The sequence below is a fragment of the Caenorhabditis remanei genome, chromosome IV, assembly GCF_010183535.1.
Source record: "Caenorhabditis remanei strain PX506 chromosome IV, whole genome shotgun sequence".
Lineage (NCBI taxonomy): Eukaryota > Metazoa > Nematoda > Chromadorea > Rhabditida > Rhabditidae > Caenorhabditis > Caenorhabditis remanei.
This window is the reverse complement of record NC_071331.1, coordinates 6,702,656-6,723,111: the sequence shown is the minus strand read 5'-3', so window position 1 is coordinate 6,723,111 and position 20,456 is coordinate 6,702,656. Positions and strand designations below refer to the sequence as shown.

Sequence of the window (20,456 nt, the reverse complement as noted above, 5' to 3'; positions counted from 1 at the left end):
AGTTTAACAGCTTCGGATCCATAACCTCTTAGTGGATTTTCCCTTGGATTCTGCGTCAATTCATGTAAAAAAGTAGGATATCTGGAAATAGCACACTACGAAGTTACTTTAGTAAAAGTTTTCTGTCTCAAAAACTCAATTCTAGTTGAGAAAATTCAAACGAGCAGATGCGGTCATAATATGCGGCAGGAATAATAGTTTACGAGAATAGTCGACATAGTTTTAGACAATTCCAGCTGCGGAGGTAGAATCAAAAGAATAACCGAGAATGAGAAAAAAACACAAAGTTGAAACTGAAAAAAACAGTCGATAACTAGTCAGCCGATTAAAATTGGATTTTAAGTTGCTTAACATAAACAGTAGCTTTTTGAAGAGTCAAAATACTCTGCTGGAAAAAAACCAAATCTCAAGGTTTGAACAACTTTAGAAAGGTTTTTACCGTTTTTCCTTGATATTTTAAAGGTGTTCATGAAAGTCACCTGCTTTGATTGTGGGCTTCACTTCAAAACAAGTTCCAGAAGATTATACAAGTATCACTGATTTGCTAAAATTTTCCAGTTTCAAATAATTATTATGAAATTTACATTTTTCTTTTTTCTACTAGTTTATTTTTTTACTCATCGAATGTTGAATTCAATATTTTCAGAATTATTTTCGCAAACGGTCCGTTACAAAATTTCTTCATTTTTCAGAAGAATCATTTCCCACTAGTAGTCCACTAGGGTATCACATATCTGTAACAATCTCTCTAGGTAAAATTGCGGTTTCAGAAGATTCTGAAATATTCAAAAGTTCTTCATTGAAATGTTCGCACACTACCATAGAAATTTTTATAAGCTTGTTGAGCATATACATACATTTTCTGATTAGAGCCCTCGATTAGATGTATATTTGGCTTGAGTTGCTCTCAGACTTTGAAAATACCGAAAATTCCAGTTTCGAGAATTTCATATCTGAAAGAAAATGACATGTGTTCAGTAATTGCTGTGTGCTGAAAAAATCATTTACAAAAATATGACTATCGAACAATTATACTCTTCCCCAATATAAAACTCTCCCATTATCCTCCTCCCTCTCCCCCCACAACCTTCTCTCCCCCATCTCTCCTCCTCCCTCTTCTTTCCAATTTTCACGCCCCAATGTGTTTTCGTTGAATAATTGAACAATACTTGACTACTTGGAGCACCTCTCCGTGGTGTCTCACCACCAGGTTTTTGTCTAATTTTTTTGAACCAAAATTCTCTTTTTTTCAGGTGTTTGAACTTCTACAATGGTGGGGGTGGTCGGATGGTTCATGACGATCATTGGAGTCGTGTTGGGAGCAAGTGAGTTGGGGGAGAAAAGTTTCGACTGAGATCACTAGAAGCAACCAAAATAGTTTGATCAAAACACAGGATTGAAACAGAAAAGTGTTACGATTTTTACAAATGTGCTTTATGGAAATTACTTTTGAACCCTTTTTTCCGTTGAGCGCAGTTGTACAATCTTACTGTTTCTTCATTATCATTTTTCGCTACTGACTGAAAGTGTGCTAGTTGAATTTGCTCAATTTACCGTTTTTTCCTAGTCTTGCACCCAAAAACCATGACGTGTCATGATTTTTTGACTCCTTCTTCCTAATCTCAAATTTACGGAGAATGGGTGCTTTCTGGATAAACTACATGAATACATATTAAAGCCAGGTGGTGAGGTTGGGGAAGGAGCTTTGATTTTTGCTTTCGAATACTTGTTTCTTTTTGTTTCCAGGAGAGGCATTGATGGATGACTACGGCGAGTTTCTGCCACACATCCGGTTGGCCAAGGATTTGATGGATCCGAGGAGGTAAAATTGGCGAGGAGGGGGATTGAGATGAAAGGGGGATTGAAACATGGGAACTCTATGAAATAATGAAATGAACTATATTTCGAAGAAAAGTTATCAACTATCTTTAATTAGTGGCAGTAGTGTTGCCAAATTTAAAAAAAGCTGATAGAATCGGACATATAAGTTAACATACAGCAGATCAATGCAGAAAGACTCACGATTACATTATATTTAAAGTGAACAACGTAAAATTACATTTCGATTGAAATAGAGAAAAAATAGTTTCAAACCAGTATGAAACGATAAGGTTACTCCAATGCTGAAATCTTACACATTTATAGAATTCTATGTTTCAATAGGTATATCATCACTATACTCATCACTTTTTATACTTCGTTGGTATGTCTTGAACACAAAATTCCAATGCAACTAATTTCAGGTACGACAGTCGTGTCCGCCCAGTGATGAACCACTCGAAACCCACAACTGTTTCGTTTTCAATGAGTCTACATCAGATTCTTTCCATTGTGAGTTTAGTTTCTTTCTGAAAAAAACTTTCCTCACCGTCATTTTGTTTAAAAAAATTCATTTTTATTCTTCACCACCATCAGTTTTAAAACGGAAAACAACTTTTTTCAGAACGAGAAACAGCAAAACGTCGACTTGAACGTTTGGGCGATTCAAAAATGGAATGATGACTTTCTGGGATGGAATCCATATCTTTACGGGATGATTAATACAACCATACTGCCATTTGACGCGATATGGTTACCGGATACTTATCTTTATAACAGGTAGGTGGATTATTTTGCAGTTGTGGAAATACTGACAAACGTCACGTCAAAAATGAAATATCATACGCTAGAAACAAGATAACACAGCGCCCAATGAATCAGAAAACAAAATTAAGAAATAAGAAAACGTCAAAACAGAAAACGTTGATCTAATTTTAAAACTTATCTTTGTAATTGATTCGAGAAAATCAAGTGTTTTTTTCAGTGTGGTAATGAATCGAGAAGAGACAGAACGATACATAAATGTCATAGTTGTACGGAATGCCATTTTCCGTTTTTGAGAAATTCTCACTCAATAAATAAATATAAATTAAAACGTTTGATTTCGTGGAGGTTGTGAGTTTAAATTTTGGAAAAAAACAAAATCATACATTTTGAAAAAATGTTGCAAAAATGTACAAGCTGAAACAGAAATTTTCAGATTCAGATTCGCGTGTCCTAGAAAAATCCGCATTAAATACTCAGCCGAAAAAGTTGTGTACACTTCACACGGTGATTGCGGACTAGTGTATACAGTAACCCGAAAATGATATTGAAGTGTTTTTAAGTGCAGAAAACCACATTTTTTTGTGAGAAAAGGACTTTATCGGCAAAAATTGCTTTGAACAAAAATAAAAACACTAATTCAGAGAAATTATATGGAAAATTAAGTGTGACGGCTTAGAAATTTGTTTTGATGCGAGAAATAAACTGAAAACGCCTTCAAAATGTTTCAATCGACTGAAAATAATGTTTTTATCAAATTTTATAGCCTGATTTTACTATAGAGAACTGTTTCACCAAAAAATCCAGTTCAGTTTTTGAGAAAATAGAAAATTTTTAGATTTTTCTCTAATTTTTCGACATTTTCAAAGAAAAAAGCCTTCAAAATGTTTCAATAGCCCGAAAATGATGCTTTTATTGAATTTTAGACCCCCATTTTACTTTAGAAAACTGTTTCAGCAAAAAATCCAGTCCAGTTTTTGAGAAAATGTACCTTACTTTTCAAAATACTCGTTTTCTTTGATAAAAAATAATTATAATCGAGATTTTTTGTTATTCCACAATTTGCAACATTGAAAAATTGTTTGTTTCAGTTAACATTATCTGAAAAAAATCTTCAGTTACTAAATAGTTCACAAACTTATCCACACATCTTAATTATTTGAAACCGTGAAATATAAATACAATAACCTATATTTCCAGCTACCACCAGAACAAGCCGATGACCATAACCCTCTTCCATTGGATTTCCACGTGGAAGACAACTTCCCGTACTCCGAGATTTCGAAACTGTTGACACCTTCTGAATGCAGGATTCTTCGATCGGAATTCGACACGAAGGAAAGAGATATCTTTGTGAAGGAGTTGGAAGCGAGGGTAAAGGTACATAAGTGGTCCCTCATTATCCAATAAAACCCTTCCTCATTTTCAGCTTCTCTGGCCCAACTCATCGTTCTCCTCGGTGTCCTGTGGAAGCCATGTGCGTGAATCGAAATGCGAACGAGCCATTGTCTTCTCGTCGGAGGCGAATGATTGTGGGGAGTGGTTGGGTAAATGGTTCACGGGATGTGTTATTGTATTCTGTGATCACAAACATGTCCTGGCTTAGTTATTGGATTCGATTAATTTATTCTCTGTTTTGTTGATGAATTTTCTTTTTGGAATAAATCAGTTTCATGTTACTATTTCACGCTCACCGAGAGAAAAATGATGTCACAAAGCACACACTGCAAATAACCGATACAACTTGATGAACCCCTTAAATTCATATCGCTTCATGTTTCTGGAAACATTGAAACGGGGTGAAATAAAAATTCAGCATTGCTTGCTTTCTTCATAAATGCATGACCCAGTTTTTTTGGAATGAAACATGCAAAAAAGGACAGAAGTTCATGGTATTTACTTGGATGCATTAATTTCGATTTATATGTTTCTCATATTATCAAGAAGTGGAAATGGTAGTTTATTTGTAATGGAAATCATCCGAGTGTACCAATCGTAAATTCTCAGAATTTCAGTTTGGAATAGATTTGAAAATTCAATAGCACATATTTGGATTGGTTGTCCTTATTTGGATAAAATGAATTTATTCACAAGACATAGAACTTTAAAAAAAATACATCTGATTACTGTTCCTTTCCACCATTTTGAGAATGGTGAGTCATAAAACGATGTCTCAATGAATCTCAAAGAATGTAACAAAATAGACGGAATGTTTGTCTTATTAGATACCACTTTTCACAAATACATGAAACTATGTATTTTTTGAAATGAGATAGTGGAGAACAAGTTTCTGTAACATTGATAAAGAACGCTTCTTTGTATTTTAACTTATCTTAACTTATACCGCTCGAATCGAACATAGTCAAAGTTTAAGTTTCAAATAATCCGAAAAAATAAACAATAGTTCATTTTTCGGTCAGTCGAACTCGTGTTTGGAATCCCTCTATTTATCTTTTTTCTTGCAATTTCCAGTTCAAAAATTTAAGTCTGCGTTTCTTTTGACATTCTTCAGGGATCCCTCCTTTGGTGCAACTCATCGTTCTCTTCTGTGCGTGAATCGAAATGCAAATAAGTTTCAATCAATAAGAAAACTAATTGAATGGAATGAAACATTCTAGATCGCTAAAAAACTAATAAAATACGTTCCGGAAACTGAACGAATATATATTTTTTGGAAAACTAATAATGAGTTAATTGGAATGGATGAAGAAGTAATTTGTCATTTAACATGAAACTGACTGTTTGGAGAAAAGCCCCGATGATAATAATGGTAACCTGAAACTGTGTTGATCAGGATCTCAAATACTGTTATTGTCTAGGTCAACTATGCAATTTAAATAAGAATACTTCTTGTTGGGTACCCGCCAGGTTGATCCTGAATAAATTATCTTCTTCTAATTCAGTAGCTTCGCCGCTCAAAAAGAAAACATTTAATTTCCCTCTTTGTATATTCCGATTTAACTTTCAGCCCCATTCTTCTTACCATCGGTGTCAGTTGTCTCACAGTTTGGTGATTCTTTGAAACAGCCAACATTATCATCCGATTGAAAACAAACTCTCGAATTTATATCACATTGTGTTTCAGGAAGCATTGAAATCGGAAGGATTGACAACTCCACATTATATGTTTGCAAGCAACTGTAGGCTTTTTTTAATTCTGAAAATTCAGAAGTTGATATTTCGAGAGTCATGATTACAAAAAAGGGTTACAGGATCTATGTGACCCACAGGACGCTCCTCGTCGAGCGTTATTGCATGATGATCACCAAAGTCAGATTACCGATCAAAATCAAACAGATTCAAACACTGTTAACTAGAGTGTTTAAAGAAGTGTATTAGTAACGTCAACAGAATTATGGTCATGATTACCAGCAGAATGCGGCCAAGGGTCCCCGAGATCCGGGTCTACCCGGGTTTTGGAACTCGGGTAATCCGGGTACCTGAGTATTTCCCGCCCGGGGTTACCCGGGCTTTATCCGGGTGTTACTCGGGTACCACCCGGGTCGGGAACCCGGATACGAAGGTGTCCAAAATTGATTGTGTTGCTCCATTTTCAATGTTTTTTTTTCAATTTTAATGCTTGAGAATTTGTTTCCCAGTTTACCAAAAAACAAGTTCACTGTCAATATGAGTCATTTAGAGGCAGGACCATTGATTTAGATATGCTCTCACATTATGGAAAAGTTGAAACAGTAACTTTTTCGTATTTGAACTCAACTAAACTTACACCGCTCGAATCGAGTCAAAGTTTCAGTTTCAAATAGTTTCTAAAAACGAATACTTTATTTTTTTATCAGTTATACTCCTTTAAATTCAACCTATCATTCGAACCGATTTTTTGGCTCCGCGACAATTCACAACCGCGACATTCCGCAACTGCGACATTTCGCAACTCACGTAGGTTTCGCCACTGCGACATTTCCCAACTATGAAGTTTCGCAACCATAGAACTAGCAATAGTTTAACCTAGTTTTGCCAGAAAATGGGTCAGATGACTTTTTCTTCTATTTAATTGTTTTCAAATATGTTCCCAAACGTTTTGGTACACTCATCATTTTCAACTGACCCAAATATGCAAATGCGGTGTAGTTGCGAAACGTCGCAGTTGCGAAATGGCTAGTGGCTAAATGTCGCGGTTGCGAAGTGTCGCAGTTGCGAAACCTACGTGAGTTGCGAAATGTCGCAGTTGCGGAATGTCGTAGTTGTGAATTGTCGCGGAGCCGATTTTTTAAAGCCTGCAAGAATTAGCGCCAAAGGTGCGCCAGTAACTTTTTGTTTTTTTTTAAAGGAAACACGTTATTTTCAAGTGAAAAAAAATTTGAAACAGTTCTCTTTTTCCTAAAACGTCGAGTTAAAAACGTGACATTCTATTTCCAATTTCTGCGGATTTTGGAAAATGACACGTGGAGTTTGCCACGACCTCCACGTGTCATCCTACTGACCGCCCATCCTAATCCACTCTATTCCATCAGTTCTCCTGCTCGTCAGTTCTCGATTTTCCTATGAAAGGTTTGGCTGGAGGAGAATCTTCTGGATTTATGAGAAGGTAAGGAGGGTTTTGGAATTCTGATCGGGGGCGCCGCTCTTATAAGCCTTGGTGTTGGAACCGGCTCTTCCGACCGTGTGGGTCAGTCGTTACTGGTTTTGCACCCACCCGCAATTAGTCTGCGGTTCCGATCCCATTTTTTTGAGTTATTTTTAATTTTTGGTTACTTTCCCAGAAACATTGGTTTTTAGTTGAATTATGTTGGAATTTCATAATAAATTCTTGCTAGGACGTCCATCCGGGCGGCATAAAGGATGGCTCCTTTTTCACTTCCCTTTCCCATCGTTTTCGTCGCGCGTAGGTTTGGCCTAGTGGTTAACAACCTTGTTTTTAAATCTGCTCCTCCAGAGTTCGAACTTTCTTGCTGCAATCTTTTTTTGTTTTGTTTTCTTTAATTGGGAAGAGAGTGCAATAGGTGTATTGAAAATGTTCGAAAATGTTAAAAAAAGTAAAGGGAATGCCATTTTTTTAAATCAAAAATGACATTCTTAAGGCGGGCCGCCGCTCGTAGAAACGCTGCGGACGCGCCGGATGGAAAACCAATTGTCAATTCCAATCGAAAGAAATTTCGTGGTCCACGTGGCTAGTTTCCAAAAAAAAACTCCAAATTTAATTCGGCCTCCACACGTGTCCCCATATCCTACTGACCCCTTGCCGTACTCTACTTTTCTTTTTTCCCATCTCTATCAGTTCAAGATTTCACAATTGCCAATCGATTTGTAACCTGTTGTCTCTACTGTCATCTATGGATTTTTCGACTTTGTGAGAAGGGGACTGGATCACTGTATCAATGTGTAGGTACGTGTAGCAGTGCGTTGGTTCAGTGTAGGAGCAAGTGTGATTATTCCATGTGAACAAATATCTAAATGCAAACTTTCGTTTACTGACCAAAAAATAAACTACTGTTTTTTAGGGGCTATTTGAAACTGAAACTTTGACAATTTTTGATTCTATCGGCACAAGTAGTTTCAATACAAAAAAGCTACCGTTCCAACTTTTCCATAATGTGAGAACATATCCAAATCAATTCTTCGGAATCGGTATTACTACAATTATGCATATTGACAGCGAACTTGTTTAAGCTGATCAGGAGATATTTCCGAATCTGTAAAAGTGTTCTTTATTAATGTTACAGAAACTTATTCTCCACCGTCTCATTTCAAAAAATACAATGTTTTATGTATTCGTGGAAAAGTGTTATCTAAGTCTGACAGACATTCATAATTTCTATTATTGTGTGAAATTGTTTGAGATATCATCGTTTTAAAACTCACTATTCTAAAAATGGTAGAAAGGAGCAGTAATCGGATTTAATTTGAAGAAAATGTCTTGTGAATAGATCCATTTTGTTACTGTTCCGACAGTGTGATAAAATAATTTTGATGAGTTTTCTTGGATAATACAATTTTAAAAATTTTCTCTCTAGTTAACAGTATTGGAATTTGTTCGATTTTGATCGGACTTCGGTGATTATCATGAAATAGCGCTCTATCGCACAGAGACGGGTCGCGTGCTGTAGATCACATAGATTCTGTATCCGTTCTATGTCATCTGGAATTTCGATATATCAGAACAATTATTCAAACCCTGAATTTTTCGAATAAAAAAGCCTACGGAGCCTGGGAACATATTAGAAAACAATTAAATACAATAAAAATTGTCTGACCCGTTTTTTGACAAAACTAGGTTAATCTATTGCTAGTTTTAAGGTTGCAAATCTACATTAGTTGAGAAATGTCGCGGAGCCATTATTTTACTCCTACGATGTTTAGCTAAAGAACATTAGTTAATTGGTATCAATTGAATAATTAAACTTTCAAATAAAGGATTTTGATTGAGGAAAACTTATAACGAGGAATTGCAAAGAAAAACTAAAATTTTAAGATTGCTGTTGCCTGTTTCATTGCCTATTTCTTGCTATCTTTTTATGAAGTAGAGTAGTATCTATGCCATTTTCTCGTTCATAAAACTCATACTTGTCATTTGACTTGCCGGGCTGAGGAAAAATTTTGCCGGCCCGGGTGGCAAAATTTTTAAAATTTTTGCACCCCAAAAATAATTTTCAAGTGCTTTTTTATCACCACTAAATTCACTGTAGAACTAATAAAAATCATCAATTCAGTCGAATTTTTGCAGAAAATGCCCCAAAAACCACTTTTTCAAAAATTACGGCCGGGCCTGTGAAACATTGGAGATCGGCCCCGCCCGGCCCGTGACAAGTATGGTAAAAATTGAAGTTAAAAAAACCTCTTTTTCGATTAGGCAATTTCTGAGGCAATTATCCCTAAATAAGTTTTACTTGACAGTTTTAGTCACCTTTTGAGAATGATTTATGGTTCTGAACCATCACTTCCCATCTATCTCCATTTGCAGATTTCTCTTCCTTTTGCTACAACTCCCCTCCCCCTTCTTCCCCAGTTACTTCAATTTATTGCATTCTCCTCCCCCCCCCTCCGTCTTCTTTTTTCTCCAAAAACTGCCATGTCATGTGAGTGTTCAAAAGTGAAACGGCACCAGGTGAAATAGAGAAAAAGAGACAGAGAGGAGGGCGGAGAGGGTGTACACAATTTTCGCAATGAATAAATTAGAGTGAAAAGGAGGAAGAGAAGCCGGGTTAGAGGGGTCCCCTGTTTTGGACTCTCTTTCCTGGATATATTTGTTTTTTGTTGTTGGGTTATTTGGGTTTTTGTCTGTTTCGAGGAACACTTTTTAGTGGGTTCGTATAATTGGAAGTAATTTCAAGACCGATCTTAGGAATCCTATATTTTTGTACACTATTTTTAAAAATGTTAGGTTACAACCCGCTTTTCAAAATAATGATCCGTAACTCGGTGAAATTGAATGCTTTGATTGAAACATGAACTACATCTTTTAGAATTTTAGATTGTCATGGTTATAATTTATAGCAAAAACTGTATTATAACGGCACCTCCTACATGCTCAAAATTCACCACTTCCGTTCTCCTGAATATTTTCTTAAATCAGCGCGAATAGTATAGCTTAATATAGCAAACAGAATGTGTAGAAAAGTTGTTAAGGGAACTTTTAGAAGTCTCAAAAACCACTAAAACTTCTCTGTAAAGCAATTGAGAAATATAACAGCATGCCGTTATAATATAGTTTTTATGGTATTTCAAAATCTTTTGAAAATGAATGCAGGCGGAATAATAGCTTTAATACATATTCTAGACATTATATCGTACTTTTGAAATTCCAAATTATTTACTTGTTAGAAAATTAAAAAGTTAGCTTTTCTGTTTCCAAAAATGCATACGTAGTTGAGAAAAATTGAGAGAATACTGCAATGTACGGTAAAGTAGTATTTAAAAAATCGAGTAAAACTTACAGACTGACTTTTAATCATAATTCTCGCCAACCTAGATTTACTGTTTTTGGCACTTTTCAAGTTTTAACTACATGCTTTTTTGGAGATTAAGCAGATTCAATAATTCTCTGTGAGAAAACAACTGTTTCAACAATTGTCGCTTACTTAATGTTTTGATTGAAATAAAAACTCAATCTTTCTAAAATTATCGATTGCAGTGGGGATAACTTGTTTCTAAGATCTTAATGAGCAAAGAACAATAGCGTTAATATTCTAAAAATGTTATCTTACTTTTGATACAGTAAATTATATACCTGTCAGAGATCTAAAATATTATTTTTCTGTTTCCAGAAATGCATAGGTAGTTGTGAAAAACTGAGTGAATATTCGTTACAAAAAATAACAGGTAAAGAATCATCAACAAAAATCTATAGTAAAACTAGCAGACTGTCTGTGAATCATAGTTCTTGCCAACCTAGACTTACCGTTTTGGTACATTTCAAATTCTAACTCATCACTTTTTTGGAGATCGACCAGAATTATTGGCTGCAGAACGTTTCGAAATTAGAAATTTGGCAATCTTGGAATATTTGACACCGGGGAATTAGTAAACAAAAGTTTCAAAACTATGACATTTCGATTTAAAAAGTTCAAAAACCATTTTAGACATTTGGAATTGAAACAGCTTATTTCCAAATGTCTCATTTTGAAAGGTCCCGGTGCAGATTTCTTAGCATTACTCCTTTTCGAGAACAACTGATGTGACGATTATTCCCCTATTTTATCCTGTTATAGCATTTTTTTATAATCGGCGGTCGAATCAGGGTTTTATTACAGTATGCTGCCAGTTACATAATTCCAACAAAAAAACCAAGTATTCCACGTTCTCCAAATATTTCTCCAGTGCTCACATCCATAAGAAGTGAGCATGAAGGTAATGGAGCATGAAGAATTTTCCTGGTTTTTTTTCTTCTTGCTCAAGGTTGGGTTTAGGGTTTTTTGAGGAGTTTGAGCTCATATTTTGTTTACTTGTTCTGCCAAAGAATTGTTCGGTTTCATAAAGTGATTTTATTGAAGTGATTTTATGTCATTTGTTAAAGTCAGTAAGAATTTTATTTCAAAAATTCGTAAATTTTCTTCTGTTTTATGAAGATTTCTTAACGGTTAGAGCAGTGTTTCAGTAATCGACCAAGTTTATAAATCTTTATCTGTTCGGTACACGATTTATAGGGTTGAGAAGTTTCTTTGTCAAATAATTTTCGGTTTCATAAATTGGGTTGGATATTTCTTATCGGTTAGAGCACTGTTTTAGTAGTTATTTCCAATTTACCAGACTTTCAAAATCTCGGTCCGGTCCGGATTCAAAAAATGTGCACAACTCCTTCACATATTTTTTGAAATTTTTATCCAAAAATAGTCAATATATTAAGACCTGGGTTTTATCTATATTCAAAAACATAGTGTAAAATTTGATTTTTGCTAAAAACTCAAAATTAATAATTAAAATTTTCAAATTTTTGTACTGACTAATGAGACGAGGGCCGACCTGGACGGACCGGGCCGGTTAAAAGTCTCGAATCTGCCCGACCTGTTGCAAGTCTGATTTTTACTTTTTCAGTTCGATACCATAAGAACGCAGATTCTCACAAAATCAGTTCATTTTTTTCTGTTTCAGAACTTTCAAATCATACCAATCACTTATCTATTTTTGTTATTAGCCTGGGATCTACATTAAGAGCGAATTGTTTCAGTACTTGTACACTATCTCCTCTGTATCCATCTTCCAACTTTTTCCCACCAGACATCCCCATATCTCTCTTTTCTCTTCTCTCCCAATTTCTCAAATTCTTCAAAGTGATGGGTGAAGCGGTGTTCGTCTCCTTCTTCCACCACCATCTCCCATGGGATATTCCACAATGTTTTGTGTATATAAAACGTCCAAGAAAATAGAGAAAATAGGGGAGGAGCAGCAGCAAAAGAGAGAAAATGAAGAAGAATTTTTGATGACGTGGCAAAAATGAGAAGTTAGAGGGGGGGGGGGGGGGGGGGGGAAGGGGAACCTATTATAGTGTGGTGCTCGTGAGCCCTCAACGCACCAAAGAGCCCTTCTCTTTGGCTCACAACTTGTAAATTAAACTTTTTTGACATTTTCATTTCCTTCTGTGTCCCCCCGAAAGTGTTTGGCTTCCTTGCTGCTCTTTGTACTCTTTTTTTCTTTGGTGCTCTTTCTTCTTTTCCAATTTTTATTATAACCAGGTCAAGGGTGAAAAATCTATTGGGATTGGGATTTTTGGTTCTTTCTCTTTTCAGTGAGGTTTTTTTCCAATTTTATGATCCCACAATTAATTTTTCGAAAATATAATGGCCTCTTACAGAGAATATGAAAGGGTGAATTTTTTTTGAAAGTGGTACGATTTTGTATCACTTGAGAAAAAAAACTCGAAAAGTATACAATTCTTACAGAATTGTATCTTTTTGCTTGATGAAAGAGCCATAGTTACGATTTCTTTGTCTTGACCCTTTCATCTTTCCGCTCTTTGATGGTTCACCGTCTGGCTGAATCATCGGGAAAATTCGGTTATACCCCCCCACACCGATAGCTTCCCCGCATGTTGGAATACACCCCCCACCAACTGAAAAGTGGGGGGTTATACCTGTGGGGTTGTATAATGGAACAGAAAGTGTGAAACCATTATAATGAAACCATTATAGCCCCCCACAGTGGAAAGTGGGGGTTCATATCAAAACACTTGTTCTGAATATTTTGAAACTGGAAGATGTAAAATCAAAACTGATTGCTATGGTTTCTAGTAGATGTTCATGACTTTGGGCTGAATAACAACCTTTTTGATTTTCAAACCGATAAAACCATACTTGCAAACCGGGCCGAAACGGGCCGACACGGGCCGGGGCGTAACTCGCTTCAAACTCAATATTATGAGCTCAAAAATATACCAAAATGTAGATCTCGACGAGTTCTATGTCCGTGACCCACTGCGGGCCGGATGGCTATTCGGTAATGTGCCGCGGGCCGGGAAAAAGTGCCAAAAAACGCGAAAATGGCCAAAAAAACCATTCTAGCCCGGCCCGCGGCACATTACCGAATAGCCATCCGGCCCGCAGTGGGTCACGGACATAGAACTCGTTGAGATCTACATTTTGGTATATTTTTGAGCTCATAATATTGAGTTTGAAGTGAGTTACGCCCCGGCCCGTGTCGGCCCGTTTCGGCCCGGTTTGCAAGTATGGATAAAACCCTTTCGATTCTTGATCCAGGCGGTTTTGTTTTGTTCTGTTTCATGATGTATTTTTGTTTCACAAATTTATCGTTTATTATTGCAACAATGGAACTTCATCCATAACCGAGTACTATTTTTAAAAAGAAGGAGGAACAGTGGATTAGTTTTTTTTCGAAAATAAACTCAGTAGTTTCAAAACAATTTCACATAGAACAGGTTTTGGGCGTTCTAATGAATATTGTGTCAGTTAACTACTACGGACAGATACAAAACTTTCTGGATAATTAGTTACAGTTTCGGAAATTAGATGCGATTTCCAGTGCTCATCATATTTACAAACCCTCTTTAAGAAAACCGCTGTGAAAACGTTCTTCCCTGAATCTATTTAAAATTCTATCATCAGAAAAACCCCACTGTTTCAAGGATTGATCAGTTACATAAACAGTTTTGTAAGTTGCTTATCATGTGAGTTGAAAATGAATCATTTCTACCTCAAACTTATTTCCAATTAAAAATTAATCAAATAGCTGTCAATATCGGTCAAAATAATAGTCCAATCAGATTTTCCTGGTGATGCTCCTAATTGTTATGTAACTGAAATAGTGAAAACCAATTAAAAAAACCAAAAGACCTTACTAACATATTATCGTAATAAAATCAGGGTTGAGGGAAATTCCGCCTTCGACCTTCCGAATAAACTTTTATATTCAATAAAGTGATAAGTGATAATAGTCTTAATATCCTAAAACAATGTTCTGAATCGTTTGAAACTGAAAAATTTGAAATCCAAACTGATTGGTATGGTTTCTAGTAGATGTTCATGACTTTGGGCTGAATAACAACCTTTTTGATTTTCAAACCAAAAACCCTTTCGATTCACAATCCAGATGGTTTCGTTCTTTTCTGTTTCATGATGGATTGAAACATTTTTAGTTAAAACTTTTATTATTACAACATTCTGACTTCATCCGTTAGTGCTGTTTGGAGAAAAAATGAAGGAACAGGGTGTTAGTTTTCTTTCAAAAATAAACTCAGTAGTTTCAAAACAATTTCAATAATCACAGTTTTAGGATTTTTTAACTTCTCATTTTGGTCATAATGTTTTATTTGACTATTACGGATAATTACATACAAAATTAACTGGCTAATTAAGTACAGTTTCGGAAATTAACTGCGATTTCCTGTGCACATCATTTATACAAACTCTGTATATTCAACAACGTTTTTTGTTCTTTGAAGAAAACCACTGTGAAAACCATCTTACCAATAACGCATTCGATTTTGATCCCTCAATCTATTTACAACTTAACTATCAGATACATATATATATATTTTGCTTCTGATATAAAATTTTGTTGAATCCTTCAGTGAGGCAAGCTATCGAATTTTCCTGATGATGCTCCTTATTTTTGTGTAACTGAAACAGTGAAAAACCAATTAAAATGTGAAATTTGAAGAAAAAAAAGCGCTACCGCTCGTTTCTGTGCGATGTTGATATTGCCAGAAACTGTCATGATAATCAAAATTGGGATCTTCGATTGGGTTATCTAAAATTCATTTCTATTTCAAAATGGTACCTTATCAAATAATTTTTTCCGGTGCCGTTCCACCTGTTTTTTTGCCATAAATTTACTGATCTTAAAAGTCTGTACAAAATATGTGTATATTGTGAAAAGCAACAAAACCCTCGAGTCTCCGGAATAGAGGTGTAGACCACCCCCTTGATCTATAGGTTTTCCGTTGGTTCCTATTTTTTGGTGTTCCTTTTTTTCTAACCAATTTTAAAAGAGTTGTTCAGCTTTTATTTTCCACCGGGTGAAAGAAACTTATCGTGGTAATTGTTGAGTTATTAGCAATAAGTCGTAACTGAAGCATAATTTTTTTAAAACGATTCCGAGGCAATAAGATTACCAATAGCTGATCTTACCTGTGACAATACTTCCATTGGGAAACTGTAAAAAATGTTGCTTTTGAACTTTGTTTATGCAAATTTTGTCCGGTTTCTTTTGGTTTGTTTTAATCAAGTTCATATCTCGTCAACTAGTAAGTCGTGCCAACACTTTTGAAAACATGATGAAAATCTAATATATCGTCTTCTTCCAGATGTTCCCTCCTCTTTTCAATCTAAAAAGCAGAGATGTGCGGAATTCCTTCTTCCTTCTTCCTTCTTCCTTCTTCCGGGCATTTTTTCACTTCCTTCTTCCTTCTTCCTTCTTCCTTTTTTGAAATTTTATTCCTTCTTCCTTCTTCCTTCTTCCTTTTTTGAAATTTTATTCCTTCTTCCTTCTTCCTTCTTCCGTTGAAATTGTTCGACTTCCGTGTTAAAAGTTCACAAAAATTTTGTAATTTTCGACGGAATTTTGGCGGAATTTTGGGGGTTTTTGACGGAATTTTGTATGAAACAACATCAAAATTCGTTTTCAGAGATGACTAGAAAAAAGTTTCCTCAAATTTGTCATTTTCAAAATTAACTTCCGATTTCCCGGTTTGGAACCCAACTTCCTTCTTCCTTCCTTCTTCCTTCCTTCTTCCTTCTTCCGGGCTTTTTTCCCTTCCTTCTTCCTTTTTGAAAATTTTCGTTCCTTCTTCCTTCTTCCTTCTTCCTTTTTGAAAATGTTATTCCTTCTTCCTTCTTCCTTCTTCCTTTTTTGAAAATTTTACTTCCGCACAGCTCTGCTAAAAAGTATTGTTTTGACTTTCGCCCAAAGCTATAAAAGAAAGAAGATGTCAAACATCTTCTAGATTCTTTTTTTGTGTTTGTTTTGGTTGCGCAACATTTTCTTATTTTGTAGACAAACGAGAAGAATGATGCTGGAAGTGTCCGATTATAGCAAAATGATACATTGAACGTAGATTTTGAGATTTTAGACGCTGTTCCCGCTTCAGAATTATCACTGTTCCAAGAAATGCATTTTTTTGCTCTCATTGTGATTAACTCGTTATGATCAATTATGACTTCCTTCTAGCAAAACAATGTTTTAGCATCGTAGAAAAATTTTTGCTGACTTTGATTCTCTGATTTGTGTATCGGCTAGTCTTTTCTTGTGCTGCTGTGGATTCATATTGATAGTGAGTGATTGAAGTCTAGCTTCTTTTCCGACCCTTCTTGATGTTCTGTTAAATATTTGTAATTTATAATGAGATTCACTTTATTGTAGAGCAAATAAGTGAGTATTGAAACTGAAAGGTCCCTATAAACTTGTTTCTGTAACTAGTTAATTTTAAAACTCGAGTGTGGTCTTTGATCACAATTTAAATTTCTGAGTTCATTTTGCTAAATATTTGCAGGGCACGATTCTTACAACTGCGCTCTACCGAAACCAAAGAAAATTGTGTGCGAAATTGAGAGACTCAGAGAAAAAGAGACATTTTTCAAGGGCTTATTGGTGGAGCGCAGTTGTAAGAGCTATGCCGAGCACGGCCTCCAGCGGAGGCCCTCTCAATGCACTGCGCGCAGTACTTTGAGAGGGCCTCTGCAGGAGGCCGTGGCCGAGCTAATATAACTTATAAAAAATGTTAATCTAATTATAGCCTAAAACAAACCGCTCTACTAATCTTTAGAAACTTTTATCTAAATTAACTTTCCATCTAAATTTTCATCAAAACCGTATCAACCTTTTCATATTGTCACGCATACAATTAATAGTAATTTGGATGAAACACATCGTCATTATTCTTTTCAATCACAGAGTGACTATTGGTTCCCCTAGAAACTGTAATTTTGCGGAAAATGTTTGTGATTTTCTTTTTCTTCAGTTTCATGTTCACTATTTGTTCGAAAAACATTTTTCAGTGCGATTCCACAAGTGAATTTATAGTATACAGCCTTGCACATTCAATTATTTCTATGTGTGTTGAGTGTGTGGCTTCGATACCGCTTCGAGAAATTTATCGAGAAAGTATCGAGAAATTTCCCGATAAATTTTCTTAATACTTTCTCGATACTTTTCTCGAAAATTTATGGTATCGAGACCCGGAGTTTCGTTAATTTCCCGATAAATCAGAGAGTTTTCAGTGTGTTTAGACACCGAACATTTCACAACTTTTTTTTCTTTTGACTTTTGGTATCAATCTGGCAACCAGGGTTTGACCCACACCGATGCCAAAACGTTTTTGCATTTTTGTTTTGACTTTTGGGTACCAATCTGAAATTAACCTGTTAACCAGAAAACAAAACACTTTTGGCACATCGAGAAAGTCATATCGATACTTACACACTGGTGTGGACCGAAAAAACAGAAGCAGTGTGTTCTCAAACTTGACTTATCGAAAAACCTACTCGGATAATTTAATTTATTTTTGACGCAAAAAAGTGTGTATTGAAACTAAAGTTCCCAATAAACGTTTATCTGTTTCTAGTTTATTTCAAATATCAAGTGTGTTCTTTGATTATAATTGTTCAACTATATCGTTTCTCCATATCGTTCCTATTGTCTTGGACAGATCAAGAGATCTAATCATCATTTTGTTCCATCTCGGTATTTTTAATGAAAAAAAAATTCCCACCACTGGATTGTTCTATTCAATAAAAGGAAACTATTAGTTCCCCTAGCAACTGTAGTTTTCCGAAAAATTCTTCTTCTTCAGTTTCAAGTTCTCTATTTGTTCAAAAAACATTTCTCAGTGCGGTCTTCTTTCAGTCTGGATATAGATATTTATAATAGATATCATGAGAGTGTTGTATAGAAACTAGTTTCTTTATTTATTCGATTTATGGGAAAAGTTTCTACCTGATCGTCTAATTAAATATGACGGTTCAAAAATCAGTATTTGCTTTTTTGATTTTGTGTTCACATTTATTCCCGCGACTGGTTAGCTTGCGCTGCTTCAGTGACTTGAAAATTTCTGTCTGGAGTGACATCAACATATGTATTTGCATCATCGATATGTATCTGCATCTTGAAACCGAAAATCGGACTGGTCGAAAAAATTATGCGGAAAAAAAAAAGAGTCTTAGTCTTTCAAAGCAGGGTTGAGCGGAATTCCGCTATCCGATCTGCCATTTTGAGATTTTTTCCGCCTTCCGCCTAGAGAATATCAGCTTTAAAAATTTGTTCGCCTTCTCGAATTTACCGATAGTATTTAAAGGTTATTTTTGAAGCAAGGCAATCAGATTTTACCAAAAAAAAGCGAAATTTAACTCAAATATAACCATTTTTTTGGGCTTTTTACTACAAAATCAGGTCAAAATTGTCTCTAAAACTGCATTTTTCCGCTTTCCTCCTTATTTTTTACCGCCGAGCAAATGGATGCACCTATTGCACGTTTCAGTTTGTTATTTGTTTTAACTGCACCTTGAAACAGTAGATCTTTTGGACCAAATGACCACAAATAGTAAATTTTTTGCACTTTGACATTTCACCTCCCTAGATTTCTTCTCTTTGATCTTCCCTAGTTCAATCGAATTTCATCCAATCTCTCTCTCTACATTTTCATTCCATTTCTCTCTCTCTCCCCTTATCCTCAATACCCTTTTAGGACACCCCTCCCTTTTTTCGTGGTGTCCTAAAAGCGGTGTTGTCTGTCTCTGTGTATGGCTTCTTGTCTTTCCCTCTCTTCCACCCATCAGCTCTTTTCAATTTCCTTTTGTTTTGTGTGTGTTGGCGAAGGGGAGTAAAAATTGGGGCGTACTCATTAGGGTCATCGTTACTTTTAGTTTCCCCCCGCCTTCCTTTTAAGTGGATGGAATAGGTTGACAAAACGAGGGCACCGGAGATCTACACAACTTTTTCTTGGGGTTTTTTATTTTTTGGAATATTTTTTTTCTGTTTTTGGAAGTTTTCATAAGAATGAGGTGTTGGGGGTTGTCATTGAGATACGACTTCGATAGTAGTCCAACTATTTTACATTAATTGACGCAAAATCCCAGGATGAATTGAAATATTTATGAGCTGGCACAAAAAAAACTGCTCATTGTGCACGTCAACTGTATATTAAACTTGTGTCATTAAAAAAAACAATTTTTAGCATTAGAAGTGCGGATTTGTTCAAGTGTTCGGATCCATAACCTCTCAGAGGATTTTTCCCTTGGATTCTGAGTCACATCCTTATAAAAATATAACTTTAGTAAGAATTCTTTTTGTTTCAAAAACTTATTCTAGTTGAAAAAATCACAGACGCGACCGTTAATCATAAACACGTAATCAAAAATTATAAAACTTAATGTTGAAACTGTAAAAAACAGCCAATGACTAGTCAGTTGATTAATATTAGCACGACACACTTCTTACAACCGCGCTCTACCGAAACCGAAGAAAATTGTGTGCGAAAATGAGAGACTCAGAAAAACAGTGTAATTTATCAAGGTCATTTTGGTGGAGCGCAGTTGTAATCTGAGGTCAGAACTGTGTGGTAATACATGAAAAAAGGATTTTAAGTCTAAGTTGCCTAACCCAAAAAGCACATTTCGAAGGGTCAAAATATCTGAAGTAAGCAAAAAATATGAAGGTTTCAAAAACTTTAGAAAGGTTTTACGGAGTTTTGGGTCAATGTTTCTTCTGTTGCGATGTACAGCTGTTAATAAAGCACCGTTTATTACTAGCCCAGAAGATAATACAAGTCTCCCTGATTTCCCTATAACTATCAGACATCATGCCGTTCTCCCTGAAAAGTTGATGCGCAAAAATTTTCCAGTTTCGCACTAACAAATTCTACAGGTAAGTTGTCTTTTTAGTTCTTCATTGAAACGGTCGTCAATGAAATTATCGATGATTGCCTTCCCTTAAAAATTTTATAAGCTTGTTGAACAAATAAATTTTCTGAT

The 20,456-nt window shown here is 35.5% G+C and overlaps 1 protein-coding gene across 1 annotated transcript; it reads left to right on the top strand.

Moving 5' to 3' along the window:
- Positions 1-1,270: 1,270 nt before the first annotated feature.
- Positions 1,271-4,189, top strand: GCK72_012627 (uncharacterized protein; the record flags this gene model as incomplete). Its single annotated transcript, XM_053729261.1, has 7 exons — positions 1,271-1,325; positions 1,747-1,822; positions 2,244-2,331; positions 2,444-2,598; positions 3,020-3,113; positions 3,784-3,963; positions 4,013-4,189. 7 exons carry the CDS (start codon positions 1,271-1,273, stop codon positions 4,187-4,189), a joined length of 825 nt encoding a protein of 274 aa, XP_053584033.1.
- Between the last annotated feature and the right edge of the window lie 16,267 nt (positions 4,190-20,456).